The sequence below is a fragment of the Canis aureus genome, chromosome 11 (genome assembly GCF_053574225.1).
Source record: "Canis aureus isolate CA01 chromosome 11, VMU_Caureus_v.1.0, whole genome shotgun sequence".
In the NCBI taxonomy this organism is placed as follows: Eukaryota; Metazoa; Chordata; class Mammalia; order Carnivora; family Canidae; genus Canis; species Canis aureus.
This window is the reverse complement of record NC_135621.1, coordinates 30870002-30891028: the sequence shown is the minus strand read 5'-3', so window position 1 is coordinate 30891028 and position 21027 is coordinate 30870002. Positions and strand designations below refer to the sequence as shown.

General features: G+C 56.0%; 1 protein-coding gene across 1 annotated transcript in view; it reads right to left on the bottom strand.

Annotated features, from left to right (window-relative positions):
• The window catches only part of MYH9 (myosin heavy chain 9), a 91520-nt gene that overhangs the window by 5624 nt on the left and 64869 nt on the right, over positions 1 to 21027 (bottom strand). The window contains exons 14-34 of the mRNA XM_077914658.1: positions 20820 to 20993; positions 18661 to 18775; positions 16579 to 16772; positions 16107 to 16228; positions 15205 to 15274; positions 13627 to 13787; positions 12667 to 12775; positions 11105 to 11236; positions 10500 to 10706; positions 9874 to 10011; positions 8778 to 8901; positions 6991 to 7162; positions 6064 to 6276; positions 5649 to 5793; positions 4962 to 5168; positions 4614 to 4718; positions 4257 to 4409; positions 2923 to 3171; positions 1412 to 1624; positions 1049 to 1261; positions 584 to 745 (exon numbers count right to left, since the gene is read on the bottom strand). Of these exons, the coding sequence (XP_077770784.1) occupies positions 584 to 745; positions 1049 to 1261; positions 1412 to 1624; positions 2923 to 3171; positions 4257 to 4409; positions 4614 to 4718; positions 4962 to 5168; positions 5649 to 5793; positions 6064 to 6276; positions 6991 to 7162; positions 8778 to 8901; positions 9874 to 10011; positions 10500 to 10706; positions 11105 to 11236; positions 12667 to 12775; positions 13627 to 13787; positions 15205 to 15274; positions 16107 to 16228; positions 16579 to 16772; positions 18661 to 18775; positions 20820 to 20993 (3378 nt within the window). The remainder of the gene's footprint in view (positions 1 to 583; positions 746 to 1048; positions 1262 to 1411; positions 1625 to 2922; positions 3172 to 4256; positions 4410 to 4613; positions 4719 to 4961; positions 5169 to 5648; positions 5794 to 6063; positions 6277 to 6990; positions 7163 to 8777; positions 8902 to 9873; positions 10012 to 10499; positions 10707 to 11104; positions 11237 to 12666; positions 12776 to 13626; positions 13788 to 15204; positions 15275 to 16106; positions 16229 to 16578; positions 16773 to 18660; positions 18776 to 20819; positions 20994 to 21027) is intronic.

Genomic DNA, 21027 nt, shown 5'->3' with positions numbered 1-21027 from the left:
TCGATGTGGTTTCTTAGGATTTTTATCTTTAATGCTTATCTTGATGAACACTGAGTTCAGACATACTGACACATCAGTGCATCGTATGCCTGAAACTCATAAATAACACTGTATGTTAACTACGCTAAAATCATTATTAAAGTACAAGAAGGAATACATGAATAGACAAGACTTGTGATTTTTAATCCTTGATGAGGTGAGAGTCTCCCAAGTATGTGTCCTGTGCTCTGGGCTGCACGTGGGGTTCTGTGCTCAGCTCAGAAGCTTCACTCACTGTCCACCAAGACTGGATCAGGTCGGGAGCCAAGGCTCTCTCTGGTTTACTCTGGAAACCCACCACCAACTGACTACCTCCCTAACGTCACTGTGTTTCGAGGTTTCCATAGCTTTGTTTCCTTGTTTACTAGACACACAGTCAATGATCTCAGAGCAGCTTTGCTTCTGTTTTGCTTCCCCTCAACCCCAGGGCCACAGTCTCCATCTGCGAGATAGGGCTAAGGGCACCCCATCTGTCCGCGGAGAGGGGAGGGTGGCACCTCTCAGCATGTCCCGGCCACCATGCTGCTGGCCCAGCCAACCTCACCTGCAGCTTCCGCAGCTGCTTGATGGCCTCGTCTCGGTTCTTGTTGGCTGAGTCGATGTGGGCCTCCAGGTCCTTCAGATCCATCTCCAGCTTCTTGCGAGCAGCCACAGCCATCGAGCGCTGCTTCTTCTCGTCCTCCAGCTCAGCCTCCATCTCCCGCACCTGGGGCACATGCCAACAGCTTGGGAGGCTGCACCCAAACCCAGACCCAGGCCCGCTCTGAGCCCGGGTGGGCTACACAGGGCCTCTGGGGGCCCATGAAGGTTACTGGCCTTAAGGAGAGGGTCCCTGAACACTGAGACAGAAGACTGGAACATAAGGACAGGGGAGGAGTGGACAAGGAGCCCCCAACACAGCCCAGGGAAAGGGGAGACGGGGAGGGGGAGGGAGCTGTCCCCAGCATGCCCCTGCCCAGAGCCGTTCTCAGCCTTGTTCCAGGGAAGGGCAGTGGGAGGGCCTCCACACCTGTCTGACCAGCTGCTTCTTCTTCTCCTCACTCTGCTCGTCGCGGCCCTGCAGGTCCCGCTCGAACTGGGCCTTCATGGCCTGCAGGTTGACCTCCAGCCGCAGCTTGGCGTCCTCGGTGGCCTGCAGTTCATCCTCCAGCTCCTCTAGCTGGGTCTTCATCTCCTCCACCTGCTGCTCCAGAGCCCGCTTGGACTTCTCCAGCTCGTGGACCTGCCACCCCAACCACCAAGGAAGGCTGAGTCAGGAGCAGACGGACAAGGTCCCCAAGGTCCCTGACCTCAGGGTTTGCTCGGCCCCTAGTCCCTTGTGACTTCCCCACTCAGGTCCCTCTGGAACCCTGGCGGCTGACATGGTACTCACGCTCTTGCCGACGTCGTCCTTGGAGCTCATGAGGTCCTCCATCTCAGTGCGGAACTGCTTATTGAGCCGCTCCAGCTCCGCCTTCTGCTCCATGGCCTCCTCCAGGGCCCGGGCCAGCGACAGCGCCTTGGTCTCCTTCTCCCGGGCCTCTGCCTCGGCCCGGTCACGCTCCTCCGCATACTTGGCAGAGATGGTCTTCTCCTCGGCCAGTAGCTGGGGAAGAGGAGGTCACTGTGAGCATGCTGACCTCAGGTGGGCTAAGCACCCGGACCCAAAACTCCTTGGGGAATGAGCATCCTAAGTGCTGGTCTGAGGGGAGGGGAGCACAAAGAGCCGCCACAAGGCCATCACCCAGGGTACCCAGCGGGCTCCAAGTGGGGCACATGTAGTCCAGTGTGTCCTCGTAACCAGACAAGGTGATCTCTGTCAGCACACTGTGAGGTCTGTTTAGTTTGGATTATTGGAGAATCATGATTCTGTACGTCACATGGCGACCCTTCCAATGAAAACCCACAGGAAGCATGACACAAGAAAGGCCCTGTTCTCCTGAACAACCACTTGGTGTTTCCTTTAAAACCCATGTGGAAAACAAAAAAAACAAAACATGTGAATCGGGACGCCTGGGTGGCTCAGCCGTTGGGAGCCTGCCTTCGGCTTAGGTTGTGATCCCGGGATCTAGAATCAAGTCCCGCATTGGGCTTCCTGCGAGGAGTCTGCTTCTCCCTCTGCCTAGGTCTCTGTCTTTCATGAATAAATAAATGAACCTAAATAAATAAATAAATAAGTACATACATACATATGTGAATCTGGTTGCTTAGAGGCCCCACCTGCAGCCCGCATCAGAGATGCCCATTTACGTTCAAGTTCTCAGGTGTTCACTCTCCGTGCGGGCCCACCATGGCCAGACCTCGTCTCCCCATCTCCCCAGTCCCTCTTGTCCAGGTACCTCTTTATTCCCCAAGGCCCTTAAAGGGCCAGGTCATGAATGCTCTAGACTTTGCTGGACTCTGCTGCAGAAGCACGGAAGCAGGCAGAGACAGCCGCAAAGAGGGGAGCATGATGAAATCCAGCACAGGGGCACAGGGCTGCACTCGGCTGGTTTTGCCGACCCCTAATTTATTCTATTTTTCTATCCTACCCCACAATCTGGGTCTCTGAAAGCTGCCTCAGACCTTGTGGAATGAGGTGGAGGTATGCCAGATAAATAAAAATCCTACATAATGGGGGTATCTGGCTGGCTCAGTTGGTAGGACATGCACCATCTTGGCCTTGGAGTTGTGAGTTCAAGCCCCATGTTGAGGGTAGAGAAAAAGAAAAAAGGCGGGGGGCGGGGGGGGGGGCGGAGGGAATTCTACATACGAATAAAACTGGTTCCATAGAAACGATCTGAAAGATGGTAAGAAATGGGAAAGAGGAAGAGATGCCCTGCCCTGAGGGGGACCCCTGTGTGCCTGCCCCGTGGCCTGTGCCAGGTGGGAAATGAACGGTGGGGGGGTGCCTGGGGCCCACACCTGGTCAAACTTCTTCTGCTTCTTCTCCAGGTTGGAGGCAGTCTGGCGCTGGTGGTCCAGGTCCACGAGCAGGTCGTCCAGCTCCTGCTGCAGCCGCGTCTTCGTCTTCTCCAGCTTGTCGTAGGCAGCCACCTTCTCCTCATAGCGCTGGCCCAGCCCCTCCAGGTCCTTCTGGAGCTTCCTCTTCGCTTCTTCCGCGGTCTCCAGGCACCCCACGCCATCCTCCATCTTTTTCTTCATGTCCGTCACCTGGGCAGGAGTGTGGAGTTAGGGAGACAGCCCCGTGCCCCAGGGCAGTGGCAGCTGGCCTACACCCCACGAGTGGAGGCCCAGGCACGGGGATGCCCCTCTTCCATGGAGGCAAGAAAAATGGGGTTTCTGCAGAGGGTGTCTGCCCAGTGCATGCAGCCCCGGGGAAGGCCTCTCAGTCGAGACATACACCAAGCCTCTTGTTTCTTGTTTTACAGACAAGCCCAGAGAGGGGAGCCTCCTCCATCGGCCTCTGCCCAGGGACAAAATCTGTCTGCTGCGGAGGCAGGAGCTCTGGGGGGACCCACCCCGCAACCCCTCTTGGCACCCACAGACAAAACTGCCTTGACGCACACACACGGGCTACCCCCACCCAGACTGAACACGGACTATGGGCCACCCCCAGGAGGTGGTGTAGATCTTCTGGCCCGGCAAGGAGAACCCAAGACAGGATGTGCAAAACAGGGCTCTTGATCTATTTCTGGTTGCAGACCCTCTGGGAGTCTGGAAAGAAACTATAGTTTTAATAGGCATAAAATGCATAGGATCAGCAAGTAAACCAATACAGGAAAATGCAGCTGACGGCGGTGGTGCTGGCATGACTTCCTGCCTACATTGGCGATACAAGAAAATGCTACACATCCGTCAGGTTGGTGGAAATACAGACCTGATTATCTCCTCCATCTAAGCTGACAGACCCCTGAATTCTACCTGGGGACCCTGGCTAGGAGCTCCAGCTGGAGAGGGCAGGAGGTCCTGCAGGAGGACACCCAGCTTGGGGCAGGCCTGGGCCTCCTCTGCCCCTCAGGCCTCCCCTGCTATGTCCCAGGCGCCCCCTGCCTCCTGGGCCCCCTCTGTCCTCTGGGTCTCCCCTGTCCCCCGGACCCCCCCTACCCCCGGGCCCCCCTTATCTCCCAGGCCCCCTCTGTCCCCCGGGCCTCCTCAGTCCCCCAGGCCTCCTCCTGTCCCCTGGCTCTCCCCTGCCCCCCTGGACCTCCTCTGTCCCCCCCTGGGCAGACAGGTGCCCAGCAGGAACTCCCCAGCCTGCAGCACCCGAGTCATCTGGGTGGCACGCCGATAAGAACCTGGGCATGAAGGGTGGCGATCTGCTTCTCCAGGTTCCGCTTAGCCTCCTCCTCCTCTTCCAGCTGCTCCTTGAAGGAGTTCTTCTCATCCTCCATCTGCTTCAGCTTGGTGCTCAGGCTCAGCTTTTGCCGGTTCTCCTCCTGGAGCAGCTCCTACACCAAGGATGAGGGGGCCGTGTGTGCTCAGGAGGCGCAGGGTCAGACCCATGTGGGCCCCACACCCCCAATGGGAGGGAGGAGCTGATCCCTTGGATCCGGGCGACAGCTGAATTCCTGGTGGGGGCGGGGGGTGGAAGACCCCATGGATACAGGGAAAGACAGGGCATCGGAGGAGCTGGGACCCGCTGCCACCTTTACCTGTGTGTCCTGAAGCTGGGACTCCAGAGCAGAGAAGTCCTTGGTGAGTTTGCTGGACTTGCTGTCAGACTGGGTGAGGAGACCCATCACATTGTCCAGCTCAACCTGTGGCATGTGGGGGAGAGATGGGACAGGAGGGACAAGGCACATGATTGCTCTGGCGCCACCTCAGCAGTCAGGCAAAGGGGAACTGCACCCCGAATGCTTTGCTGACAAGCCAGTTTGGGGGGGGGGGGGGAGAGAGAGAGAGAGAGAGAGAGAGAGAGGTGCACAGGCGGGGGAAGCCCTGGAGATCTGGGCCAAGGCCGAGGAGCCACAGGCAGGAACTCCCGGCCATGGAGGCCTCACCTGCAGCTTGGTGACCTTGTCCGCCAGCTCTGTGCGCACTCGCTCCCCCTCGGTGAACTTGACCTGCAGTTCCTGCAGCTGGGCCTCAGCCTTCTTCCGCTTGTGCTCAGAGTCCCCTTTGCCCTGCTGCAGGACCTTCACCTCGTTGGCCAGCTCCCCTCGCTCGTTCTCCAGGGTCTGCTTCGCCTTCTCCAAGTTGGCTTTCACCTGGTGGGGACACAAGCCAAGATGTGGGAAGGGGCGTCTGTGTCCGGGCAGAAGGCTGGTCCTCCTTCCAGCGCTGGGAGAGCTGTGAGCTCCAGATCCAGAATGTGCTCTCAGCGAGCCTGCTGGCAGGCCAGTTCAGGGATGGTGTGCTGGCAAGAGCCCTGGACCCGGGAGCGCAGGCCTGACCCACACTCATCACTCGGCTGAGCGTGACACGTGGCCTGGGTCCTCACCTCTAGAACGATCCCCGCCCAGCCTCCTTCACGTTCAAGTGTAAAACGTAATCATCACTGACGCTAGGACTTTAGCAGTGTTAGAAGATGAAGGAAATTATAGTTGCTGGGAGTCAGGCTTCCAGTAAAGCCTCTGAAATTTGACATTCTGGCTAATAACATAACGATCTTCCAGAAAATATAAAAGTGGCATTTATAGAGTCCACCCGACATTCCCATTCTATTGGTCCTGGGGGAGCCCACGCACCCGTTTCGTCTGCTCCAGCTGCTCGGCCAGCTCCTCCACGGCCTGAGAATGCTTCTGCCTCATCTCCTGGATCTGGGCCTCGTGGGTCCTGGCCTCTTCCTCGAGGGTCTTCTTCAGGATGTTCACCTCCTGTTCGCGTTTGGACCTGGAGAGAAGCACGGAAGGGTCTCAGAGCGGAGGCCCGGGGCCGGGCGTGCTGCCGGGCTCTCCCTCCCGTGTGTCTCGGCTGTGCGTCTCCAACCCACACTCGCATACCCACTTTGCGGAGGAATCGGGGCCCTTTCAGCCTGAGAGCCCACCCTGGCCTCACTCGAACTCCAAGCCAGCTTCCTCGACGGGCCTCCCACTCCCGACCGACCTCTGCCTCCCACGCCCCCCCGCCTCAGGGACTTGGCCACTTGGCCGCATGGCACACCTGAGCTCCTGCTGGGCAGCCGTCGAGTCCAGAGTGTCCTCCAGCTCCGTTTTCAGCGCCTCCAACTCTTCCCCAAGGTCCCGCTTCTGCTTCTCAGCTTTATTCCTAGAAGCTCGCTCAGATTCCAGGTCTTCCTGGAGCTCGGAAATCTGCGATTCCAGCTCTCGGATCTTCTTCAGGGCCATGTTCTTCTGGGTGGCTTCCTCCTCCACTCTGCCAGAGAGACCAGCAATATCAGGGGAGGCTCTTCCCACCCAGAGAGCAGAGGGTGCAGAAAAGGCTTCAGAGAAGAGCAGCCACCGCCGCTTCTGGAAGCCATAACCATGCCCTCAGGTGCTCCTTTCCACAAAAACATCTAAAGCTTCCAGGAGATTTAAGAGCAAAACCACTTTGAGAACTGGAAAACCTCATAGGGGAGCCACGTCATTTTCCAAACTGAAATTCGGTGCTCTGAACATGAGAAGAAGAAAAACTAAATATTAAGTGAAAATGAAATAAAATGCTAGAGTCCATCATTCCAGCAACTAAGGAAAAAATACGAAGGTGCCAGAGACGCTCTCTGGGTGATGACCACCTGTTGGTGCAGGTTCGTTCGCAGCAGCCAGTGGGCCCCCCCGGACTGGGATGTGATAGTGGGGGATGGACAGGGGTGTATAGGAATTCTCTGCACCTTCTGCTCAATTTTGTTGTGTATCTAAAACTAATCTTTTTTTTTTTTTCCCAAGCACATCTGTAGTCAGAAAGTTTAAAAATGCATGAAAGACCTATGGTGCTTGGGTGATGTGTGGTGACTTCTGGGGGGGTTGCAAATAAATGACAACAAAGGAGCCACACGGGTGCTCTTGGTGGACAGGACAGGTCTTGCTGTGCAGCGGCTCCGAGGGCAAGGAGTGCTGGCCCCACCATGGGCTGAAGCGAGGCCCTCACCTGGCCAAGGCGGCCTGCAGCTCCTCCTCTTTCTTGGCCAGCTGCATCTTGAGCTCGGCAATCTGAGCCTGCAGCTCGGCGATCTGGTCATTGAGGTCGGTGGAGTCCCCCTCTAGCTTCCGACGGGTCTTTTCCAGCTCCTGACGCTGCTTCTCCTCTCTTCGGAGGCGCTCTGAGGAGGGAGCCCGGGGAGATCAACAGAGCCCTCAGTGCCCACTGATTCTTTTTCCGTTCTTGTTTTTCATTCTTATGTAAAATACTGAGTTTTTGTTATAACCCACGTGAGCCTTAAAGGATAACGATATGAAGATACTCGTACCCAACGCCCGGATGAAAGAAAGCACATCCCTGAGCTCCCACATCCGAGGTCACCCCAAACCCCGTTGACCTGCCCCGCCAGGGACCTATGCTCCCCTGCAGGTCGTGTTCACAGCCCCCTTTAAGGTTGCACCAGGTTTGCCTCCCTAAAAACCAGCTTTAGTTTTGCATGAACTTAAATTATGTAAAGAAAGTCCTGCATGAATTCTATACGGTCGGCGTGGGGCGTGGGTCAGGGTCCAATGTCTGGCTTTATGATTTCCACTAGGACATCCCTCAGGTAATCCCTTGACCTTGCTGTGGGGCATCTGAGTAACAAGGATGAGGAGACAACCCGCGCCATTAGGTCGTGAGGCTCATGGGCATGAGTATCTGCAAGCACTCACCACAACCCCTGACGCCGTGTGTGTGTGTGTGTGTGTGTGTGTGTGTGTGTGTGTGTGTTCGCGCGCGCGCGCGAGGAAGCGCGCATGCACATGGCTCACTTGGGCTATTCCACATCTTTGTTAACACTCATCAGGGTCAAACTAAGACCCTGTGTGTTCGCCTGCCCAGTGGCTATGCCCTCCTGGACCTGGATGACATCGTGTTTCAGACTGTTCCCGGGTGGAGGGAGATGACGGGCAAGGCCTCTGCCAGCACCTCGAGTCCCCTTGCCACCCTGTCTCACCACATCCCCCAAACGTGAGGGGGGCAGGCGGGGCTGGGCAAACCCTCCTGGTGGTCAGCCTGGACAGTCTGGGCCCGACATGTGCAGGGAGTCAACAGCTGCCTTGGACACGCCAGGTGGCCCCACATCTCTGCTGAGGGAGCACTGGTTTCTGGCATGAGCTCGGAGCCCCCACAGCACTCTACTCTCTCCTCTCCCTCTGCTGTCTACACCTCTCAAGAGGCAGGGGCAGGAAGTCCTCAGATAGACCCAGACCTGCATGCTACCCCGTCCTCCTCCCGGGACTCAGGGAGACAAAGGCACAACGGGTCACCTGGCCTGAGTCAAGCAATGGCCTGTCACGGCATCTGTCCAGCACAGCAGAGCACGCATGGTGTGTCTGTACGCATGACTCAGTTTAGTCCCCACGGATGCCCGTTCCCTGTGCCCCCTTAGAGGGAAGAGAAACCAAAGCCCACAGAGATTATGGGATAGCTGTAAGATGACCCAGAGCTGGGCTCAGACCTACGACCTCTTAGCAAGTGAATCTTGTGCAACTCATGACACAGACAGTAGAGAAATGCCAGTGTTCTGAGAGCCCTTCACGTGGGGGGACATTCCTTCCCAGTCCTGCCAGTGCCTGGAGGCCCAGACCCCGTGGGGACCAGAGCTGTCGCTGCGGTTTTCAGGGCAGTGGCTGGGGGGTGCAGACAGTGAACCCGAGACCAGTGCAGTGCTCCTGATCCTGGCAGCCGGGCCCACGAGGGCGCTGGAGCAGCGATGCCTCGGTTCCCAGGTCAGATGGCTGTTACCCTCTTACCTTCCAGGTCGGTGATCATTGCCTCATGTTTGTTCTTGAGCTTCGCGAGGCTCTTTGATTTCTCCTCCTCTTCCATGAGGTTGGTGGTAAACTCGGCTATTCTGTCTTCCAGAAGCTTCTTCTCCTGGGGGGGGGGGGGGGGGGGCAAGGGTGGATCAGAGCTTAAAGTCAGTTGGGCACAGAACACTTCAGCTCTCTTCAAAGTATGACTTACCCAGAAATTTAGGATTAAACCAAGGAGAGGGCATTGGTTTAATACTTCAGATTCATTAGGATTTTCTGGATCAAAGGATAACCTTGAAAGATCACTAGCACCCCTGAAATAGCTGGATAAGCTTCCTTAGGATATACAAATGTGGTTGCTATGTCACCCCTTTGGGCTCAGGTAAGAAAGGCGTCCAGCCAGCATCGGCAAGGGGGTGGCTCGACGCTCTGTACCTAGCACTCATCCCCTGGGTAGGCTGGGATCTCTGCCTTCCTCATCTCCCCAAGCACCCAGGCTGCTCTCCCCACTTTCTGCTGTGTGGCCATCACTGGAGTCGTAATCTCAGCGAGGTTCCCAACAAGGCTGACTACACAGGTGACAGCACGGGGATCTCGGTCTCGTGTCACAGAGTCCACAGGCAGGCATCCTGTTGCTTCAACCCCCACCACATGCTCGGGACTGAGGATGGCCTTCTGACCCTGTCTTTCCTTCTCTGACACGACTCTGGGCTTTTATCTGCTCAGAAGCAGACTCTGACAGGGACCCGACTTGGCTCTAAGAGGAGCAGTCAGTACCCTGGGGATAGTTGGAGGACAGCACCTGCCCCTCAACAGTAAGCCACCACGGTGCCCAGAGCCGCTGGTGACGGACGTGCAGAACCTCGCAGGTGGCTCAGCTACAAGTCTCAGGAGCCTGTGGAGAGCTTCGCTAAGAAGGCCAGACCTTTCCCTCGGGCCCCACTCAGCGGACACATGCCTTCGAATAGGATGCTGGTGCTCAGAGGCCACGGACACCCAGGAAAACCATGGCAGGCGGGAGAGGGAGGGTGGTGGTGGGCCCATACCCTGCCTGCGCCCAGCCACCAGCGCTCCGCAGCACCACGGGCCTCACCTTGGCCAGTTTGCAGTTCTGGTCTTCCATGATGATCTGGTCTTCCTCCAGCTTCTTCAGCTTGGCCTCAGTGGTCACCTTCTCCAGCTGTAGCTTCTGGCGCGCGCTCTCCTCCTCCTCCAGCTGCTCCTCCAGTTCCTACCATGGAGTCGGGGAGACCGTGAGGGGCGCAGACCACAGAGACCCCGCCTCAGGACCCAGACCTGGCCCCACCCCGTTGAGGGGTTCAGTCTTCCAAACTGAGGCCAGAGCACAAAGGACGCCAAGACCCCGGACCCATCATGTGCTCGGCTTGTTATGAGGGGCTTCCTTGAGCAAGCTGCCCACCAGAGGCATGGGCAGAAGGCAGAGCTGCTCGCCCTGGCTCCCGGGACTGGCCGCGGTGAGGACAGAGAGAGGGAAGTTAGTTAAACTGGCTTTGGTGCTCTTCTGACGGTGCTCGCAGAGGTCTGAGCCCGTGGGAGAAATCACTGCCCCCAGAGAGCAGCTCTAACAGGCAGCCCAAGCAAACAGAAGAGGGGCCGTCCATGGCCCTGGGATTTCTGCGTTTCCTCCGGCTCCGGGGGCACACACCTCCCTGCACCCCATCCCCTTTGCCCCTCCTTGCAGGGAGGGAAGGGGCTCACTTGGATGTTCTGCTGCATTTTCTTCTTCTCTGCCTGCAGGTGCTGGCAGCGCTCCTCCTCCTCCTCTACCCTGGCCTCCAGGTCATGGCAAATCTCTTCCAGCTCCTGCTTCTTGGCGGTCAGACGGGCCCGTAGCTCCTCAGCCTCAGCACACAGCTCTGTTTCTGCCTGGAGCTGCTCCTGCAGCTGCAGCTTCTCTGCCATGAGCTGCCAAGAACACGTGAGCAACGTGAGCCCCCGCATGCTCCTCAGGCCCCAGCAGTGCGGAGAACCCCTCACTCGGCCTTCCGTGGTGAGACCGTCCCAATGAGACCAGTTCCCATCTCTCATGTTCTTGATCTTCACCACTACCCAGCAAGCTGGGCACCGCCATCGCCAGGAACAGGCTCATAAGGCTAACCCAACACTCAGGAGCTTTCCGCCACACCGGGGGCCTCCCTACATCACAGGACCCCGAATGGGGCCTGCAGGGAGGTGAGCTGCTGATACAGTGACAGCAAAACCTGGCTATCAACTCCAAACACGCCCCGCCCGCTGGTGGCCAGCAGGTGGCGGCACCTGGAGCAGCCGCCCCAACTCCCTGGGCAGAGCCTGCTGACACCTACCTGGGACTGCAGCGTCTCCATCTCCGTGAGCCTGTTCTCTGCAGCCAGCTGCTTCTCGCGGACCTTCACCAGCTCCTCCTCCTTGGCCATCATCTCCTCCTCCTGCCGGCTCACCTGCAGCAGTGGCTTGACCTAGAAGAGACGGAGGTAGACGATAACCATTCGGGCCAGCAGTCCCCTCACCTGTGCCCAACGTAAGCCCAAGGGAGTGACGGACACCCAGACACGCTGTGGGGAGGAGGCACACACTCAGACCATCTTTCTGGAGATGGATTCAGTGCTATGCTGCTAAGCACGGGTCAGAGAGAGGACCCCGTGTGTGCATGAAGATGTGCAGGGCGGCATTGTTTACAACGGTGAAATACTGGGAATGAGAGAAAGAAACACCGCGGGAAAGGTCACCAGATAAAATCGGAAACGGCTCCAGGGAACGACATGCTAACTTTTAAAAGATGATGCTCGTGGGGATCCCTGGGTGGCACAGCGGTTTGGCGCCTGCCTTTGGCCCAGGCGCGATCCTGGAGACACGGGATCGGATCCCACATCGGGCTCCCGGTACATTTAGCCTGCTTATGTCTCTGCCTCTCTCTCACTCTCTCTCTCTCTGTGACTATCATAAATAAATAAAAATTAGGGGATCCCTGGGTGGCGCAGCGGTTTAGCGCCTGCCTTTGGCCCAGAGCGTGATCCTGGAGACCCGGGATCGAGTCCCACGTTGGGCTCCCGGTGCATGGAGCCTGCTTCTCCCTCTGCCTGTGTCTCTGCCTCTCTCTCTCTCTGTATGACTATCATAAATAAGTAAATGAATAAATGAATGAATGAATTAATAAATAAATAAATAAATAAAAATTGAAAATTAAAAAAAATAAAAAAATAAAAGATGATGCTCGTGAAGGAATTTTAAATGGAAAATACAAACACAACTGTTTATGCAAGTCAGAGCTCAGCTAGGTAAGAACGCACACGGTTTACAGAGCGGAGATTTAAAAGGAGTAAAGACGGGGGATAACATGGAAACATCTACCAGACGCCAGCACTGGTTCAGCGCTGGCTGAACGGATCACACGGAAAGTTTTATTTTCTTCTTTATACTTTTTGTTACCCTGCCTTTCACCAACTGCCAGAAATTATTTACTACAGACAAAAGCAGCCTGAATGACTTTTGTGATGAAGGGATGGGGGGGGTGGGGAGAGAGGCAAGGGAGCAGAAGGCCTGTCCAGCTGTGTGCAGGTTCTGACCCACCGCCCTGCGGCTCCCTGGGAGGACTGAGCCCCCAGCATATGTGGCCCCAGCAGCCAGGGCCCTCACACCCTGGGAGCTGCTCTGAGCCTGATGGCAGGCTGCGACCCTCCACGCCACATGCTCTAGACCCCGGGGGGCAGGCCCAGCTCAGGCTCACACCGGCAGGCTGCAGGGTGGTGGGTGAGAGGCAGAGTGCTGCTCCCAGGGCCCTGGGGCCTGCAGAGGCCAGTGTGAGGCCTGCCTGTCCCCTCCACCACATCAGAGGCCGTCACAGCGCTCGTAGGGCTGTGGTGTGGGAGGGGCCCCTTCCAGAACCCACCTTGGTGAAGAGCCTCCACCACTGCCAGTTCCGTAGCTTCAGGTAAGCGGCGCAGTTCCTCTGCAGGACTTTCATGGCTGTCAGTTGCTGCTGCCGCTTGGCAAAGGCCCTGGGGAGAGGGACACAGTCAGGGCAGGGGACCACAGACCTCCAGCAGACCGGAGGTTTTTTCAGGGGAGCCTAACCCTTCCTGCCTGAGACACCTCAAAACAGAAGCATAGGGAAGGAGCCTGGCCTTGAGGTTGAGTCCTGTGGGTGCCCCCGTAGAGGGTGACAAGGACCTAGGTCACCAGGCCACTTTCCTTCACCAAGGGGCAAGTGAGTTCTTGAACTAACGAGTTCTGCATTGAGTATGACACTGGTCATTAAAGAGAGGCAGTGACTTCAGCTTTCCAGCCTCCTGCCACTCGCTATCGGGGGCCTCTGATACAGGGGGACAGGGGGATGTCAGCAGCCAATGTCCTGCAAAGGTGGGCTTAATGTGTCAGCTTGGGGGGCTTTGGGATCAATGAAGGCTCCGCTTGCCCAAACACCACAAAGCCATGCTATGTCTCCCAGGGCTCCCAGCTCACACCGGAACATTCGGCCCCGAGCACAGACACGGGTTCAGGAGGCCAGCATGCAGCTGCCGCGCCCACTGACTGCTGCAGGTGAGCCCCTCTCTCAAACAAATTGCTTGGGACTCAAGGACAGTCTCCTGCCCCAGGAGCACAGGCGACTCGGGGGACAGCCAGGCTCCAGGCATCATCCTCACACGAGGGACATGCTGAGGAATACTGGTAAGCAGGCCTGTGTGGGGCAGGCAAATCAGGCACTGAGTCACCCCCTTCCCAGCCTCAGGCATAAATCCAGAAAGCAGGGGGCAGGGAGCTCCTCCTGGGCGCCCCTCAGACAGACCACCGACTGGTGCCACAGCCCTGTACAGCAGGAAAGCCGGGAAGGGTCCCTTTAGGAACTCACTTCCTGGCCAGGTAGCCCCTGCAGCAGGCCTGGAACCCGATAATGACGTCTGTGATCTTCAGGTCCCGCTCCTCCTCCAGGTGGGCCAGCACGCCGGCCCGGAAGAAGACCTTGCTCTGGCCGATGCGGTACAGATTGCTGTCCAGCTCCAGGGCTTTGATCTAGACGGGAGCAGAGCGATGCATCACACAGCGGAAACACACAGAACCTCCACACTAATGGGACCTAAAGGTCTTCCCTCCTTCCACCTCCCGCCTCCACGCTCTGCAATCACAGCCTACAAATGCCCAGCTGGGCCACTTTCCACCCAGAGGTGGCCGAGCGTCATCATTATTGTCACGACGAGGACATGCTCCAGTTCAGGCCAAGCCCAGGACCAAATGCTGATTAGGTGACCTGAGGCTGTGCTTCCTCAGCTAGAAAATGGGAATAATGCTTTCTTTAATTAGAAGTGAAGAAATCAAGCAACTAACAGAGCCTCCTCCCCAATACAGCTGTGAGAAATGAATAGGAGGGCACAGAGCTTGGCACAGGGCGTACTGTGTACACAACAGATCTGCGTGCTCGTTACCATCACTGTGTGGTTTGGGTACAGGATGGGCTCTCTCTGCCTGGGAGAGGATTCAGAACAAGCTTTGAAAAGGGAGGAGTGGGATCCAAGGGAGCTTGGGGCCCCCATACAGTCCCGGTAACCGTGGAAGAGGCCCCGGGAGGGGCCAGCACAGGCATCTTCCCTCCCTGTCTGAGGGAGGGACACCCCTCACTAGGACAGCCACTAACCATGTCTCCTGGAGAAAGGGTGGCCCACGCACCCTCCCTGGTCATGCCCTGCTTCCCCCAGGCTGGTGAGCCCTGGACAGAGGGAGTGGTCTCCTCCCTCCTCGTCCCCACCTCCCAATCACCTAATGCAAGGCTTTCCACATAGTAGGTATCAAATCCCTTCTTCCCTTTCCTTTTTCTGCCAATCCCCCAGCTTATCCTCTCTCCTTTTTGGAAAAGAATGCAGAATAAAGACCACGGAAGGCAGTGGCCACTAACCCTGGCCCTGTTAGGAACAGTGTGACACCCATATAATGGGAAATAGGACAGGGTGGGATCCAGCCCCAGCTTGGCCACTGAGTCACTGTGGGCCACCATTCATTCTAACAGAGGTCAGAGTGCTGCTGCATGTCAGGCACTGCTCCAGGGGCCGAGAGGAAATGTCCAGAAGCGGGCACTGCAGGGGCTAGGGGCAGCTGCCGTGCTCCGGGCCTGCTGCCCTGGTGCCGACCATACGGGGCACAACGACCAGAGGAAACGTGAGCCAGAAAGCATGAGAATGTGCCCCAAAGGAAGGCACCAGCTCACAACAGTACCCTGCCATGGCCACAGAGCATGTCCTCCACCCTGCCCACATGCCACGCGACCATCCCAGCATCCCAGTGCCGAGGGGGCCTATGGCTCGAGACACCCTGCAGATTCAGGACTGGAGCATCAGCAGGTCGACAGGGCACAGGCATCATCCAGGTACATGGATGTAGGTGCCCACCTGCCAAAGGTCTACCCCTAGAGGGAGGCAGAGGCAGCAGCTCTACTCACCATGAGCACGCACGCCTGCTTCCCATCCATGAAGCCCTTAGGAATGGAATTTGGTGTCAAGATCTCATATCTGAGGGAAAAAAAAAAAAGGAGAAAAGCCTGGTCAGTCTACCCCTTGCTTGTATTCCAAGTGGCCTGGGACACACAGGAGAGAGAACTGTCCCTCCAGGACAGCCCATGTAGGATCCTCCTCCCAAAGTCTCCCAAGGAAGGAAAATGTTCGGTAAATCCCACCCTGCTCTTTCCTTAGACTGAATGACCCAGAAAGGCTGCGTTGTTTTCCAGAAAGTGAATGGAAACTCACATTGGACCGTTTGGATCACACTGGACCATTTGGGTCACTCGGACCTTGTGAGTCACATTGGACCATTTGGGTCACTCAGGGGTGAGCTTTAGGTTGGCCTCACCGACTGCTCATGGCCCGGGATGGCCACACTCCCCATTCCCCCCAGGTGCTGCAGAGACTGCTAACAGGTGGGATGGTCACAGAGTCAGAGGGCTGCATGGCGCCAGCAACTGGCACTAAGCGTGGTTATTACATGAATGGGACCGTGTCACCCATGCCCCTCTCTGCATACATGGCCAGGAGCCACAGTGCCCTGAGATCTGCATTTCTATGAAGCTCCTCTGGCACCCCACTTTCTGGCTGATTCCTCTTTAATGCCTCTTCCAAGATCCTCTAACAGTAGCAAACAGGGCTAGGCCCCCTGGTTGCTAGGCATGACAGCCAGCTAGGTAATTTCTGCTTCGGTAATAAAATGGGGAGATCCTTTCTCATACAGAGGGTGGCAGACAGCAGGGATGGGAGGAGCCAGCCGGACCTCAGCTCCATAGGGATGAGGAAACTGCTCCCTCAAGCAAGTGCCCTGCACCGGATGAGGCAGGCTACAGGCCCCGCTCACCTCTGCCGGAACTCCTGGAAGACCACCCTGTTGGGGAAGCCCTGGCGGCAGATCCGGATGCCCTCGAGGACCCCGTTGCAGCGCAGCTGGTCCAGCACCAAATGCGGATCCAGTTTGCCAGCCTGGAGACAAAAATACACACATGTGGTCTTAAATCTGTGCCTAGGATTGACGGAGAAGGGTGGGGCAGGCCCCTGCGGACTCAGCAGGTAAAAGCCCCCAGGAGGGGGGTCACTGCAGCCCACAGGTTTGGACAGCCAAGTTTCCTGACTGTGGACCGGGAAAGGCTCCAGTCAGGTAGTGCACCCCAGCCGGAAGACAGGCTACCACTGCAGCCTATCTGCTAAGAGTGCCTTGTGCTGACCCGCAGAGGGTCTCCCCCGAGGCTCACGTGTCGGGGGGGGGGGGGGGGCGGTGGGGAGGAATCAATCACTTCTGCTCAGGGAGACAGACAGGGGCCCAGCACCCGCACCTTCTTCTCGTGGTTGGGGATGATGCAGCGGACAAAGTTGGGGTTGGTGTTCCTCAGCGTGGCCATCAGCTTGGCCAGCTGTTCCTTGTAGAGCTGGCCCACGGTCCGGAACATGCCCTTCCGCGTTTTAAAGGCCCCGGGCAGCGCCGTCTCAGACATGCCAGCCACCTGGTCCAGGCCGATGATGCGGTCCACTGCAAAGACCACCCGAAAAGCACATGAATGCCCAGTGGGCCTGGAGGGGGGTGGAGGGACAGGAAAGAAACAGACACCCAGACAAGAGGAGGAGAGACCACAGGACAGCAAAACCATTTCTACTTGGAATCTACACAGATGGCTAGGATCAACTCCAAACACTCAGCAAACTTGTCTTTGTGAACAGGAGGCAGGAAAGGGTTTGGAGAGCCTGGAAAGCCACAGTGGGGTGGGAGGGTGCGCGGGGAGTTCATATTGCACATCTTCAGCCCTACTCAAGCTCTTACTGCCAAACAGATGTACTAAAGTGGCAACACTATTTCAGAATAGCAAGGGGGCTATTCCACTAGGCTGGCTCTAAGGAGGTGTTAAAATCTGATCTACAAAATCCTGTAGTAGTTTCCTAGTCCCATTTAAAAAAAAAAAAAAAAAAATCAATATCCTGAATTCCCACTGACCTTTACCTAAGAGCAGTAGGAGTTAGAAAGTAAGAGCTGTACAGCTACCTACCATTGTCTATTAGGACTCTGGATGATTCCCTTACCATTTGGAAGCCTGCCTGTGCAGAGCCCCTAAATCAGGGACTTAGAGCAGCACATGGCATCAGAACAGAGGCCCCAAGAACCAGCACTTGTCACAATGAATATTCTGAAGTCTGTACACCCCCCCTTCCTGCTCTTGTGTCTTGCTTGGGCTCCTAGCGCATGGGTCTTTATCATCTCAAACACCCTCCGAGGACATAGCCCTTGCGCCATGGCACCTGCCCAGAGCAATGAGGAACCCTTTCCTCAGGGGTGAAAGCAAAGTAACAAGCAAACCCAACCAAAGTGGCTGGTGATTTGAAGTCAGTTTTAAGCAAAAGCCAATATTCAATCTAAAGCCTTCCACTACTGGATGTAAAAGCTAAGAATTCTGTGACAAAGTCACAAAGTTTCCTATTCCTTTGTGACCAGACCTCTAGGATTTGTCTGAAGACAGCAAAAAGAACAGGTGCTCAGGACAGAAGCCGGGAGTGAGGATAGACCTGCTGAACCGGTCAATAAAAATGGGAGGCACTTTTGACCTCACGCACCCGGGGCACATTTCACTGGCTACTGAAGGTGTCCTAAGAGTGGGTGGCTGGCAAAGGCCACTCAGGTTGCCCAGAGAAGGTCGAATGTGCCCCATGATAACTGGCCGTTTCATGTGAGCATGTCCTGCCCCCCAGAGGCCCAGCCTAGAAGGAATAGGCCCTTGCTGGCAGCGCCAAACAAAAGCAGATGCTATTTTAGTTTTAGCTTTTGGGTGCAAATACACACAGCAGGGCGCACGACACCTAAACCTCATGCTGAGACACCCACAGCCATTCAAGCAGCAAAACAGTGCTGCCTCCCCGGGGTGGAGCTCTGAGGAGGATATGAATGTGTACACTGGGCTTTGTGGGGGTTTTCCCCCTCTCTCAGATCTCTATACAGATCGAGGTCGACAGCCTGCCCACAGGCCAGAGGCAGACCAAGGAAAGGGGCAGTTGGGCAGGAAGAGCCAACAGGTAAGAAGACTCCACAGAAGCGTGCCTCACACAGCCCTGGATGCATCACACACAAGGGACAGCACTCCGGGGGGCCAGTCACCTGGTTCTAGGTGGAGAATGGGAAAGCGTTGATAGAAATAGGCTCTCTGAGTGCTCTGCATCTCTGCAACAGAGAGGTCAAAGCAAAACCAGGCAGAGGGAAAGGAGGAACCAACAGAAGCAAGGAAGAAGAACTCCCGAGCAGCAGCCTGCCGAGGAGGGGCAGGCCACCTGCACCACGAGGCTCTGGGCTGCCGGGCCGTTCCCGGAGGTGGAGGCTGGAGGCCCAGCCCTCGTCCAGGGCGGGAAGAGGCCCGCCGCGGCCAGGGGGCACGTACCATCCTTCCACAGCTCCGAGACGAACTTGTCTGATGACTGGTGCAGAAGCGTGGCGATGTTGTCGTTCAGGGGGTCCATGTTCTTCATCAGCCACTCGTCGGCTTTGTAGTCCACCTGCAAGGGTTGGGGGCCCAAGTCACAGGTTGCCCTGGAGACACAAGCTCTCACCCAAGTGCTCCGGAAAACAGCTGGCCCCCATGGGTGGCAGGGTTTAAAAACACGGACACCCCTTGACCTGGTATTTTCTTCCTCAACAAAGAAGTGAGTAGCAAGGGCGGTTGGTCGTCAACAGGACATTCCCCGCAGTGGGATGTGGAACAGCAAATAAAACTAGACATGACACAGATAGCCAGCAATGGGGGATTGGCTGAGAAGTGTTATGTTGCAACCTTTGATAGAATAGCTGGTTTTTAATATTTTTAAGGTAATATAAAAAAAAAAAATCCTGGCAGGACATAACCAAAATCTTATAGTATTTCTTTTTAGTAACAGGAAATGGATTTTTGTTTTATCTTTTCAGGATGTGTGAGTTTCCCCTGAGCTTGTATTCTTATCTTTTCTGAAATACATTCTTAATAACTAATCCATTGCACTTTTACTGCAGAACTGCCTCAGCCTCCCTCAGTGCAGAGCTGATCACTGTTTTGGGGCCGATGCTCCTCTACAGCCCCTTTTGGAGGCTCTCGCACATGTGCACTGCTGTGGATGATGGGTTGTGTGATGCTGGCTTCTTGTTACCTCCTGGGAGGTGAACAAAGGCCCAGAGACAGCGCCTTGGCAACCTGGCCATAGCCAGCATGCTTGTCCTTTTAGCTGCTGCCCTGCAGCCCAAGCGTGCACACACAAGGCCAGTTTCGTTTGGGCTCGCCCCCAATGGGTTTTCAGGTGTGCCCATCTTTTTTGCATTATAAATAATACTGCAATAAAAGCCCTGTGAGTGGCTCTGTACATGCATTTCTAACAGAGACAGATGTGGAAATGCAGGCTCAGGGACATTATATTAGGTAACTATAGAAACAAGGTTGTTCGGATTTTTTTGTGTTTTTAATGGTTTTTATTTTATCTTATCTTATCTTATTTTATTTTAATTTATTTTATTTATTTTATTTTAATGGGTATTTTTAAAGTCAAGAGTTGTGTGCTTCAGCAGCCATAGGAACCAGACAAGCTACATAGAAGAGGCCGGGCAGTGCGGGGCCACAAGAGCAGCAGGTGGGGACCAGGTGTGGCTCGGCAGCAGCTGTGAAAGCTCACAGTTCGCCTCGCCTGATTCATCACACGTTCTGGCCGCGAGTGTCAGGAGCTTTGAGCAAGGAACACAGAACTTGCTGCAACCAGCTTGATTCCCAGTACAGACCTTTATGGACTCGGGATACCCCTCTTCGGTTAGCAAGGAGAGCGATTTTGCCATTTTGTGGCTGGTCAAACTTGGCCATGAACAAAGCTGTCACCCAGAGTGGTGGCTCTCAACCAGGGTGACGGTGCCCGCCTCGTGTTTAGCGATGCCTAGGGACCTTTTTGTCTCATCTAGGGAGAGTGCTACTGACCTCTGGTGGGTAGAAGCCATGAGTGCTGCTGAACAATGCACATGACAGTCCGGGGACACTGCAGATGGTATAGCCCATGGTGTGAGGAGCGCAGAGGCTAAGCAGCCTTGCCCTAGACTGCTGACCTGTGCCGAGCACTGGGCTTCACAAGCTTATTTAGGACACCTAACACTGCCCAGCGGCGGTTACTTATTTTCCAGATGAGGTGATCAAGGCTCAGAGAGATTAACTGGTCCAAAGTCACGCCACTTATGAGTGGCAGGGTTCTAGTTCAAACTCCAGTGTCTGCCTTAGCACAAATGTCACTTCCACACCCGGAAAATGCCACTAATGATGGGACACCTGACTAGCAGTCTGAGTACCTTACAGGACTGCTGCAAGCCCTAAGTACAATGGTGCACAGGACAGTGCTCTCGCAGGTGTGAGAGCCACATGAATGCAAATTCCTGCCACCAGGCACACCACTGGAGGCATCAAGAGATAAGCACTGTCCTTGCCAGCCGCCCCCCTCGGGCTGCCCAGTTCCTAGGCCTAGACAGCATCATCTCTGCTCCCCCCCCACCCCCCCGGAAGGGCCAGCCGGCGCCTTCCCGCCCACGTGCTTGCCTCACCTTGCCTGCATAGTGGATGATGCAGAAATCGGCTTTGTCCTTCAGCTGCTTGGGCTTCTGGAACTTGGGGTGGGTGCCCTGCTCCTGCACCACCTTCTCCACGAAGCTCTTGTCAGTGGCTTTGGGGAACCAGCATTCCTCATCCAGCAAGGCCAGGATGCCAGGGGGCCCTGCCTGGGAAAAACACAGCATCACACAGGTGAGCACG